This window comes from Ovis aries, chromosome 23, assembly GCF_016772045.2.
Source record: "Ovis aries strain OAR_USU_Benz2616 breed Rambouillet chromosome 23, ARS-UI_Ramb_v3.0, whole genome shotgun sequence".
Taxonomy (NCBI): Eukaryota; Metazoa; Chordata; class Mammalia; order Artiodactyla; family Bovidae; genus Ovis; species Ovis aries.
Window position 1 is genome coordinate 42816423 of NC_056076.1, and position 12315 is coordinate 42828737.

Consider the following 12315-nt stretch of genomic DNA (forward strand, 5'->3'; position numbering starts at 1 on the left):
CTCAGGCAGTGTCTCATGTCACGTGAGGACACTCCAAGTGCTATGGAGTCAACTTGGTGCGAGGTCATGGTTCTTTGAGCCTGGACCCAAGCCTCCATGCCTCATCCCATCACTGCATCCAGCCCTGCAGCCTCATCCCCAGCAGTCAAGCATTAGCAGTTACTCCCACTCAATTCTGGACCAGGAAGACACCACCAATTACTTCTCCTAGAACCCAGACATTCATTTTTCCTTATCCCCAAGCACTAAATGAGTCTACCTGTCTTGGACTAAATCCAAGGCTCACCTGGGGCTCTTTAAGAGGCCAGATTACCAGGCTCCACCGCACAGTACCTGAATCAGGAATTCTAGAAGCGAGTCCCAGGAGCTTGTCTGATTAAAGGACTGCATGAGATGCTGTGGAAGGAGCCAGATTAGAATCCACACTCTTCCTGATACCTGCGACCATGGACAAACTCACCCTACCTGGAAACCTTGTGTTTGAGTTGGATGCCAGGCAGACTCCCTTGACTGGAAAACATATTGAGGTGATTTATCTAATGGAATCTCTTTCTGATTTCAGACAAACTTTAGATAAAAGCCCAGAGCTCCTCAGACGGTGGACTCCATCCTCCTCTTCCTTGTGTCTTAAACCATGCTCGAAAAGCTGCTTTGATGGGAGAGCGTCAGAGGCACAGATAATGAGCCAGTAGATCCAGAAGCAAAGGGAGCACTTTCCTAAAATGTTGCAAGTTATTTGCTCATTGTTTATTATTGAAAGTTAACAATTTATCTTCATGGAGTGGAGTCATCTCAACAGAAGAGTCCATGGAAGGGAGAGGCAAGTGCTGTGACTCATCACCAAAGACAAACGTCCACCATTCTCCACAGTGTCCCCATGGACAGTGCCCAGAGAACTCCGGAGCCATGCTGGCAGGGGTCACATGCATCACGTAAGCCTATCGTGACTGCATCGTGCAGACGAAGCCAAGATTTTATTCTGTTACTAAGCTTGTTTTAGGAAGAGTACTTTTCCAAATGTATAAGCACAGTTAAATTGTTCGCTGTTCCATTTGGAAGCATGAGTACAGAGGTGTATGCTTTCAACCACCTCCTACAGAGCAATACGAGTTCAATAAAAGAGGTTAAGACAGACCAAGTTAGTGGGCAGCAACCCACTAGGCTATCCAGGACCGCAGGCCTGGGGAGCTTTAATAAAACAATTCTGGTACCACCAAACATTCGTCTGCCTTCCAGAATTCTGACTGAACATATCTGGGATGCAGTCTGCACCTGGACCTTTACAAACTCCCAGGTCAAGGTCAGTTCAAGGTGGTAAGGAAGGAAGAACCTGAACCCACCTCCTCCCATGGACATGACAAATATGTTCATGGGAGGACATAACTACAAATATGCAGCTACACATGGGTCAATTTTCCCCAGAAAGGACCTGAGAACTAGCTGAATATCTGGTCCACAGCAGAGGACTGGAAGGGCCACACCTAGGCAGGTAGGGAAGGCACAAGGTTGAACTTACCCCAAGAGAGGTGAAATGCCCAGAGTGTGACACCTGCTGAGACTGTGTGTAAGGGGCAGTCATTTGCAAATCCAAAGAGGTCTACTGGAGGGTGGGGGAAGGAAGACACTGCCCAGAGACTGAGGCAACACTGTGCTCTCACCTAAGTCAAGTCATTCTCCCCCTGTCTCCACAAAGCAAGGGAGCAAGTCCGGCCCGCACACCCTTTGGCTGAACCCAGCAGGAGCATACACAGTGCATATGGGGACATGCCCTGGTGGCCAGTAGGACTGGAGACCCTGAGCCCCTCGGGACAGTAACAACTGGAGAGAGCGCTCTTATCAGGCCACCACCCCCAGGCACCACAGGCCAGCAGACAAACACAACCCCAAGCTTCCTGTGAAAAAGATCCATCTGTGGACCCTAGAGCCTCAGGTTTCCCTCACACCTGGAGGTGAAGGGGGGGCCCCCAGGGAAATGAGCCATGAGACATCATCCTCGAACCCCTGTGGCCTTGCTGCCGCTTAGCCAGACTCCAGAGGGAGCTTGTATAACCCTTAAGAGTCCCAATTTCTGCAATTGTTGCCCAGAGGACACCTCCGGACCCTACATCTGGAGAGCAGCCGGGATTACAATCACAGCTCTGGGACTGTATGTGTCTCCATGCTTTAGAAGCTGCTGCTGTCTGAAGCCCTGGCTTCAACCTGAGTGCTGAAGGAGAATCTCTACCCCATCAAGCACTGACAGGTCCCAACATGCCCTCAACAACAGAACCGCTTCAGAGATAAATTAGGTATATCAGTTCAGTTCAGTTCAGTTGCTCAGTCGTGTCTGACTCTTCGCGACTCCATGAATCACAGCACACCAGGCCTCCCTGTCTATCACCAGCTCCCAGAGTTCACCCAAACTCATGTGCATTGAGTCAGTGATGCCATCCAGCCATCTCATCCTCTGTCGTCCCCTTCTCCTCCTGCCCCCAATCCCTCCCAGCATCAGAGTCTTTTCCAATGAGTCAACTCTTCTCGTGAGGTGGGCAAAGTATTGGAGTTTCAGCTTCAGCATCAGTCCTTCCAATGAACACCCAGGACTGATCTCCTTCAGAATGGACTGGTTGGATCTCCTTTCAGTCCAAGGGAATCTCAAGAGTCTTCTCCAACACCACAGTTCAAAAGCATCAATTCTTCAGCACTCAGCTTTCTTAACAGTCCAATTCTCACATCCATACATGACCACTGGAAAAACCATAGCCTTGACTAGACGGACCTTTGTTGGCAAAGTAATATCTCTGCTTTTCAATATGCTATCTAGGTTGGTCATAACTTTCCTTCCAAGGAGTAAGTGTCTTTTAATTTCATGGCTGCAATCACCATCTGCAGTGATTCTGGAGCCCCCCAAAATAAAGTCTGACACTGTGTCCACTGTTTCCCCATCTATTTCCCATGAAGTGATGGGACCAGATGCCATGATCTTTGTTTTCTGAATGTTGAGCTTTAAGCCAACTTTTTCACTCTCTTCTTTCACTTTCATCAAGAGGCTTTTAGTTCCTCTTCACTTTCTGCAATAAAGGTGGTGTTATCTGCATATCTGACGTTATTGATATTTCTCCCAGCAATCTTGATTCCAGCTTGTGCTTCTTCCAGCCCAGCGTTTCTCATGATGTACTGTGCATATAAGTTAAATAAGCAGGGTGACAATATACAGCCTTGATGTACTGCTTTCCCTATTTGGAACCAGTCTGTGTATAGAGAACTACAAAGATTTGAGAGCTAGCCGAGCTAAGGTGGCACTAGTGGTAAAAACAAAACAAAACAAAACAAAAAACCCACCTGTCAATGCAGGAGAGATGAAATGCAGGCTCTATCCCTGGGTTAGAAAGATCCTCTGGAGAAGGAAATGGCAACTCACTCCAGTATTCTTGCCTAGAGAATCCCATGGACAGAGGAGCCTAGTGGGCTACAGTCCATGGGGTCACAGTCAGACAACTGAAGTGACTTAGCACAGACAGATGAGCTAAGTAAGGGTTGAAGAAGAGGGATTATCACCTACACAAGGCCATGCCTTCAAGACTGAGAGGCAGCAGTTTTGCCTACTTCATAGAAACAGAGAGTCAGCAAAATGAGGAAATATGTTTAAAAAAAGACAAAAACCTCAAAAACAAGATAAAACCTCAGAAAAAGAACTTAATGATATAGAGATAAGTAATCTCTCTGATAAAGAATTCAAATGAAGTGAAATTTGCTCAGTAGTATCTGACTCTTTGCGACCCCATGGACTGTAGCCCACCAGGCTCCTCTGTCTATAGAATTCTCCTGGCCAGAATACTGGAGTGGGTAGCTGTTCCCTTCTCCAGAGGATCTTCCCACCCAGGAATAGAACTCAGGTCTCCTGCATTGCAGGCAGATTCCTTACCACCCGAGCCACCAGGGAAGGCCAAAGTATTCAAAGCTATGGTCAAAAGATGCTCCCTGACCTTGGGATAAGGATGAATACGGTGAGAACTTCAACAAAGACTTTGAATATATAAAAAAAGAACCAGTTGGTGCTGAAGAAATTAAGAAAGTAATCATGCTTATAATTGCATCAAAAAGAATAAAATACCTAGGAATAATTTAACCAAAGAGATTAAAGACCTAAACTCTGAAAACTATAAGACATTGATGAAAGAAAATGAAGATGACACAAATAAATGGAAAGATATACTATGCTCAAGGATTGGTAGAATTAGCATTGCTAAAATGGCCATACCACTCAAAGCAATATAGATTCAATGCAATATCAAATGGTAAAGAATCTGCCTGCAATGCAAGAAACCCAGGTTTGATCCCTGGGTTGGGAAGATCCATTGGAGAAGGGAATGACTACTCCAGTATTCTTGCCTAGTCTTGCCTGGAGAACCCCACGGATACAGGAGCCTAGAGGGTTACACTCCATGGGGTCACAGTCAGACATGACTGAGCAACTAAGCATACACACACACACACACACACACACACACACACACACACACACACACACCAAGTAACAATGGCATTTTTCACGGAACTAGAACAAAAAATTCTAAGAGTTTTCATGGAACCACAAAAACCCCCAAAGAGCCAAAACAATCTTGAGACAGAACAAAAACAAGAGGTATCATACTCTAATTTCAAACTATATTACAAACCTACAGAAATAAAAACAGAATGGTACTGGGACAAAATACATACACAGAGATTAATGGAACACAATAGAAAGCCCAGAAAAAAACACACCTATTTATGGTCAATTAATCTATGACAAAGGAGGCAAGAATGTATTTCAGTGCTATTGTGAAAACTGGACAGCTACCTGCAAAAGAATGAAACTGGACTACTCTCATACCATATGCAGAAATAAATTCAAAATTAATTAAACACTCATTCCACCCTAGAACTGGAATAGTGCTCTGAGCAGAGCACAAGCTCTGTAAAAAGTTCTGACTGGAGGGCAAAACAGATGGATGGACAGTGGGGTGGATGGAAGGATGGGAAAGAAAAGCAGTGGATTCCAGGGCTACCGCACTGCTCAACTTTTTGACATTTTAATAACAAAGACATGCATTTTCTTTGCATCTTAGTTCATCACAAGTAATTATTTGGGTCTTGAACCTTTATGGACACTTTTAAGCAATAGGAGCGGTCTATATGCCCTCAAAACTGTGGCTTTTTGTCATCATTCCCTAAATTCTTCATTTCTAGAGAAGGAACAGCAGTCATAAGAGCTAAATTTAGCTGGTTCTGATCAGAGAAAATGGGCGCTCAGGGTCAGTAATGATGTCTGTAACCGAAGACCAATAGAGAGGGATGACAGAGTCTGAGCTGGAAAACCAGGATCTAGAGGATGTTAAGCAGGTGACTCTGGACTAGATCTCGGGTGGGGACCGAGCAGATGCCTAACGATTAATATAATTAATATAATCAATATATGCTATATTAATTATATTACACTCTTTATCAGTCATTAATAAAGAGATTGATTTCTTCCATTCTTTGTTTCTTGCTCTCAAAAAATTAGCAACTAGAGCTTCAAATCTGAAGCCTGACTCGCAGGCCAGATAGCCACTTTCTGTGCCAAACACCACAGTAGCCTAAAGGATTTTAGGTATTACAAAGGGGTTGCAGCTTTGAGATTCAGAAAGAATGTCTAAATAACGTTAGTGAGATTTAAATGCTGCATCCCTGATTCTTAATGGATGGGCTATATCTGCCATTGAAATATTCTTTATATCATTCATATTGGAATTATTAGACCATATAAAAAGGCCACTTGCAGCAGACTAAGTCAAGACTAAAATTTCTATTTGAATAAACATTTATCATAAATTTGGTTTTATATTAAACTACTCTTTGTTTCAAAAAAATAATAAAGCCTGAAATCTCATGAAATAGCTAGAAAGAGCTAGAAGTACATAAATACACAGATACTATCAACTTGGTGAAATTGCTGATGTCACTGGTGTTTTATTGCACAGATAACCTTTCTACACAATTTAACTCTCATAACGCAACTCATTCTTTTTAAAGACTCAAGAATCTGAATCTTTCAGCTATGATTTGTCAATCTCCTTCTGAATTAAAAGGAACAAATAAACAAGACCACAAGTATGTCAGTTGGCAAAGAATCTTTCATGGCACTTGGGGAGTTGGTTCTTGACCGAGGTTTGCTTTCTGTAAAATTCAAGAACAGGACAAAGCCTCCTCCCCAACTCCATGCCCACTGGGTTTTTTGGGGGGGAGAATCCTTGGATTTGTGACGCCCTTTAAAACAGTGAACTTAAGCCTCATTATCAAGACCATGGAGATTTGGGAAGAGTCCTGAGCATTCTCCAGGGATTACTTACTACTCTGAAACAAAGCTGGATTTGAAAAGCAATTCTCCCAGGCACCAGAGGGTTGATTAATCTTCCATTTATCCACTGAGATAAATGAGAGAAGAAGCAACGCCAGCAAACACTGTCCTTTCGAAGGATCCTCAAAAACCAAGCAATCTAGAACACAATCGCCAAGATTTACGAGTCACAGGAAGTATGCTAGGGACTTCAAAATAAAATAAATTCTCCTGCTTATTTTGGCTGTGTATTTATATTCTTTTCAGACTCCAGCCAGATGGTTCCCCAGTAAGAAAAATTTCCTCCTGGATTCATCTCTGGACAGTCACTCTAGCTTGCTCCCCTGGGCCACCTGGGGCTGGAATGTACTGAGACTACAGAAACTAGTATCTAAATCAGGCGCAAACAAATTTAACCTAGAGGGAACTCAACTTGATAGTAATGATATTTAGCATTTTCAATATTAAGGGTTTTTCTGGTGAGTGAGACAGTGAAGAATCTGCCTGCAATGCAGGAGACCTGGGTTCAATATCTGGGTTGGGAAGATCCTCTGGAGGAAGGCATGGCAACCCACTCCAGTATTCCTGCCTGGAGAATTCCGTGGACAGAGGAGCCTGGCAGGCTACAGTACATGGAGTCGCAAAGAGTTGGACATGACTGCGTGACTAACACTTTCATACTCATTTTCAAAGCTCCCCAAAAATAATGCTTAGAGAATCTACCCCTTTTTATCATTAAATAAGGTAATCAATTAGGGTTAGAACTGCAGATGGTAATTGCAGCCATGAAATTAAAAGATGCTTACTCCTTGGAAGGAAAGCTATGACCAACCTAGAAAGCATATTAAAAAGCAGATTACTTTCACAACAAAGGTCCGTCTAGTCAAGGCTATGGTTTTTCCAGTGGTCATGTATGGATGTGAGAATTGGACCATGAAGAAAGCTGAGCGCCAAAGAATTGATGCTTTTGAACTGTGGTGTTGGAGAAGACTTGAGAGTCCCTTGGACTGCAAGGAGATCCAACCAGTCCATCCTAAAGGAGATCAGTCCTGGGTGTTCATTGGAAGGACTGATGCTGAAGCTGAAACTCCAGTACTTTGGCCACCTCATGTGAAGAGTTGACTCATTGGAAAAGACTCTGATGCTGGGAGGGATTGGGGGCAGGAGGAGAAGGGGATGACAGAGGATGAGATGGCTAGATGGCATCACCGACTCGATGCACATGAGTTTGAGTGAACTCCAGGAATTGGTGATGGACAGGGAGGCCTGGTGTGCTGTGATTCATGGGGTCGCAAAGAGTCAGACACGACTGAGCAACTGAACTGAACTGAATGTAATCAATAATATATAGGGTGCAGATATTTAAACAAATTTCAAATGGGAGAGAGGTATCATGAGCCCATCCTGGAGAAAAGAGGGGAATCAGGAAGGAAACATGATTTTAATATCGGTCAGTGACGTCGTGTCTCTTCTTCAACAGATGGGTGACCTTGACCTAACATTCCTTATCTTCAGTAGTCAGTGCAGGTTTTCCTAGTTTTATGGCAAAACAGTGTTTGAACTGGAGACAGAAGTTCTTTCTGTAGGAAGCTTTGTAATTCTGTCATGGTTGTCCATTACCGATGGCCAGGAAGGAAGTCCTTTACTGAGTGAGTTGGCCTCAAACACACCCTCCAACTTATCTTTCTCTCATTCTAAAAGGCTTTAAATTTTACATTTTTGCGATTGTTCTACTTCCTTTCAAACTGGAGAAGAGCCAAGGGAGGCAAGCACGTGGCCCTTTATTAAGTCTTCAGGACAATCTCCACTTTGCGGAAGAAGAAAGAGGATAAACAATTTTCCCAACGTCACACAGTTTCCAAGTCTGACTTCAGAGTCCACTCAGTTCACAGTAACTAGCCCTTACCCTCCATCTACAATATGAGGAGAACTGAAAACAAATCTTGCCTTATAAAAAATAATAATGAAAAGTCCTAAGTCCGGAGAGCCTGAGTTAATGTATTTATTTTCACTGAATCTGGAAAAAACAGCGTGATTGTTTAAGCCAGATGATTTTTCAAAATTGTAAATACTATAAAAGAAATTTCAAATGTAAAAGCAGAGGTTAAAATGTTAAATTCTGTCTTAACCAGAAGAAAAAGCACCTTCATAGTTCTATTTCTAGGACACTGACAAGTGTTGTACAGTTTGTGAACTTGAATGCAAGAGATAGATAGTTATGACCTTGCTGTAATGATTTTTAACACCATGTACCATTTTTAACATTTACCTTAAAAACAGCAGAATGTGCATATGTCACAGGATTGTATATTTTTACTCACAAGGATTTTAGGCAATAACATCAATTCTAGTCTGCAGAGGTTTATGGAATCATATTCATTCTTTCTTCATTGTTGTATTCTAATAAATATCAAGGGAAAATGCTATTCATTTGTGAAGCACACACATTATTTGCTATAACTGAGAACTTTCTTTCTTTGATGCCATCGTGGTTACCATTCTCAATATAAGTAATTTCAACTAACTTCAGTTTTATAGGTTTAATTTCTTGCCAAAGCGTATGAATGAAACATTCAGTACTTACAAGTGCCTCAGGTCAAATGTCCAAATACAGTCTTTTAAGGAATTTTTTTCCCTGTAAATTTTACCTTTCAATTACAAGATCAATTACTTTTTAAGTCACTGTTACCTAAACTCATACGACACAGTGCAGTTATTAGAACAAACAGATCAGTGACAGAGCGACAGCTGTCTCCCACTTCCATTCACCATGGAGTGAAATCTGGCGTGTCCCCTGACCCAGCTAAAAATTCATAAACGTTTTACTCATTCTTACACTCTTCCAAATGCATGTGTTTTTTTCTCCAGAGTACTTTAAAAAATACTTCGATGGAAGCATGCAGATTTAATCACTGACTCAGGATTGCAAGGTGCTCAGACTGGAAGCTCCCTTCAAGGCAGAATTAATTTTTATTTCTCCAATAACTGCCAGGTGTTTCTTCTCTAAGAATGTTGCAGTAACTAAGTATCTAGGGCATGGGCCATGACACAAACTTGAAAGGTTTCCAGTGTGAGTTAAGGGCGGATGGTAATGAAGAGACACCAGGTCAGGCCCAGGCCCTTAGGGTTAATGCATCTCACAGGGCAGCCCTCACGTCCGCAGACTTGTTTCCACGTGGCCAAGTGTGGGTGAGAATGCACATGCGTGAGGACCACACGAGGTGTACGAAGCAACCACCCAGCATAGGAGGACATGAAGCTCTGTGCATACCTCACTGCTCACTGTCACAACCTACAAGGCCCCAGAAATCAAAGCAGGAAGAGTCTCAGACTCAGACTTACCGACTCTTCGTTCTCAAACTCCGGGTTACACTGCGCGGCCTCTTCGGCCACTGGCTTCTGAACAATGTTCCTACAGACCAGCCAGATGGTCAGGCTGGCGATGAACATGCCCACGTCAGGCACAAACACTCGGATCCCATTGCCAGCGTCGGCTCCCTTTAAGCTACAGAGGGAAGAACAGGGAGGAGGAAATTCAGTTGTTTTGACTTTGCAATGGTTAAACCATCACAGAGTGTGTTTAAATCTTCTTAAGACTTAAAGAATGCTCAGTTTCTGCCTGGAAGGTATCAGAAAGCTTTTCTCTGACTCCAGCCTTACATAATCTACTCAGACTCAGGAAGCTTTCAGGGAGTTTCAGAAATAGCATGAAGAACCCGAAACCAACTCTCACTCTTAAAACGTACTGATGAACTAAACTGTTATTAAATAAGCCACGTGTCTAGGACAGAAACAGGTGTTTGCAACCTGGTAGGAGCAGTTAAAGACTGGATGTACATGAGAAGCCCTGGAAGTAAATCCAAGTTTAGAGGGAAAACAGAGGAAACATTCAAGCCATCCTTAAAGAGGAGTCCTTCATTACTTTGAATGCTGAGTCGATTTTGTTTTCCATCCTGTTCCAAGAAACGGCAGGTCATTAACAGAGAGCTCAGAAGATTTGGTCCCAGTGTCAGCAGGACCTGGTGGCTGTGTTTCACTGGGACCTTCCCCTTGTCCTGTGCTACCCCCTGCCCCAAAGAGATAACACTGTTCATCTTCTTTATTGCACAGGACTCAAATGAAAGTGACCAATGTGTATCAGAGCTAAAACTTGTTTAGGGAAAAGCAGCAGAAGATAGGAAGTTATCTCATGTGAAGATAAGTATTTTTCAAATACACTTTATGTGATGAGATATATAGTCATCATTTACATTGGATATACGACGCATTTGGGTAAAAATATAATAAATAGCAAGACCTCTATCACCATGAAATAATCATGTTGACATTTTAGTGAATTAAAAAATCATATGACTCAGCCATTAAAAAGAATACATTTGAATCGGTTCTAATGAGGTGGGTGAAACTGGAGCCTATTATACAGAGTGAAGTAAGCCAGAAAGAAAAACACCAATACAGTATACTAACACATATATAAGGAATTTAGAAAGAGGGTAACGATAACCCTGTATGCGAGACAGCAAAAGAGACACAGATGTACAGAACAGTTTCTGGACTCTGTGGGAGAGGGAGAGGGTGGGATGATTTGGGAGAATGGCATTGAAACATGTATAATATCATATAAGAAACGAATCGCCAGTCCAGGTTCGATGCAGGATACAGGATGCTTGGGGCTGGTGCACTGGGATGACCCAGAGAGATGGTACGGGGAGGGAGGTGGGAGGAAGGTGGGATGGGGAACACATATACACCCGTGGTGGGTTCATGTTGATGTATGACAAAACCAATACAATATTGTAAAGGAAAAAAAATGTGTAATAAATATATAAAATATGGAAGTGAAGTCGCTCAGTCCTATGCGACTCTTTGCGAACCCCCCGGACTGTAGCCCACCAGGCTTCTCCGTCTTTGGGATTCTCCAGGCAAGAATACTGGAGTGGGTTGCCATTTCCTTCTCCAGGGGATCTTCCCGACCCAGGAATTGAACCCAGGTCTACCGTATTGCAGGCAGACACTTTAACATCTGAACCACCAGGGAAGCCCATACAAAATATATGCTATGTGAATATAGTATATACAAATATCTCTGAATACAAACATTTATGTATTTAAATAAATAAATAAATAATCATATGATCTTGCTTCTAAGTGGAATCTAAAAAAATGACATGAACTATTTACAAAACAGAAATAGACTCACAGACAAAGAAAACGAATTTCTGGTTACCAAAGGAGAAAGGTGAGCAGGGAGGGATAAATTAGGAATTTGGGATGAACATATACACAGCACTGTATATAACAATAAGACCTACTGCATAGCATAGGTAACTCTACTCAATAGTTTGGAAACCATAAGAAACTACTATACATGCAATCTTAGTGTTAACAAAACTAGGCTCATACTTTATCTGTTGTTTTTGAAAGTAATTTGTTCATTTAATACATCACTCACATCTTCACAACTCACTGAAGATTTTTAAACCTTTACCACACTCACAGTCACTAGTTACTTAACTAGGCCACTACTGTTGCACCTTTAGAATATTACCATTTACTTGGTACCATAATATGAATATAAGTCAAGTCTTAAGTAAAGAATCTCCTAATCCAGGATCTTCTAGGAAAAATTCCTCAGACCAGTCTGACTGGCTTTTTATAAAAATGGTCTGGAAAAGGACCTCCCCATTAGAAGGCTGGGTTTTATACATGACTCTAAGTGAGAAATAGATTTAAGGGACTAGATCTGATAGATAGAGTGCCTGATGAACTATGGAATGAGGTTCGTGACATTGTACAGGAGACAGGGATCAAGACCATCTCCCTGGAAAAGAAATGCAAAAAAGCAAAATGGCTGTCTGGGGAGGCCTTACAAATAGCTGTGAAAAGAAGAGAAGCGAAAAGCAAAGGAGAAAAGGAAAGATATAAGCATCTGAATGCAGAGTTCCAAAGAATAGCAAGAAGAGATAAGAAAGCCT

At 42.3% G+C, this 12315-nt stretch overlaps 1 protein-coding gene across 4 annotated transcripts in view; it reads right to left on the reverse strand.

Annotated features, from left to right (window-relative positions):
* Positions 1-12315, reverse strand: part of PIEZO2 (piezo type mechanosensitive ion channel component 2) — a 257611-nt gene that overhangs the window by 106402 nt on the left and 138894 nt on the right. For all 4 annotated transcript variants that reach the window (XM_042239280.2, XM_042239279.2, XM_060405256.1 and 1 more), the window contains exon 5: positions 9683-9845. In XM_042239280.2, the coding sequence (XP_042095214.1) occupies positions 9683-9845 (163 nt within the window). The remainder of the gene's footprint in view (positions 1-9682; positions 9846-12315) is intronic.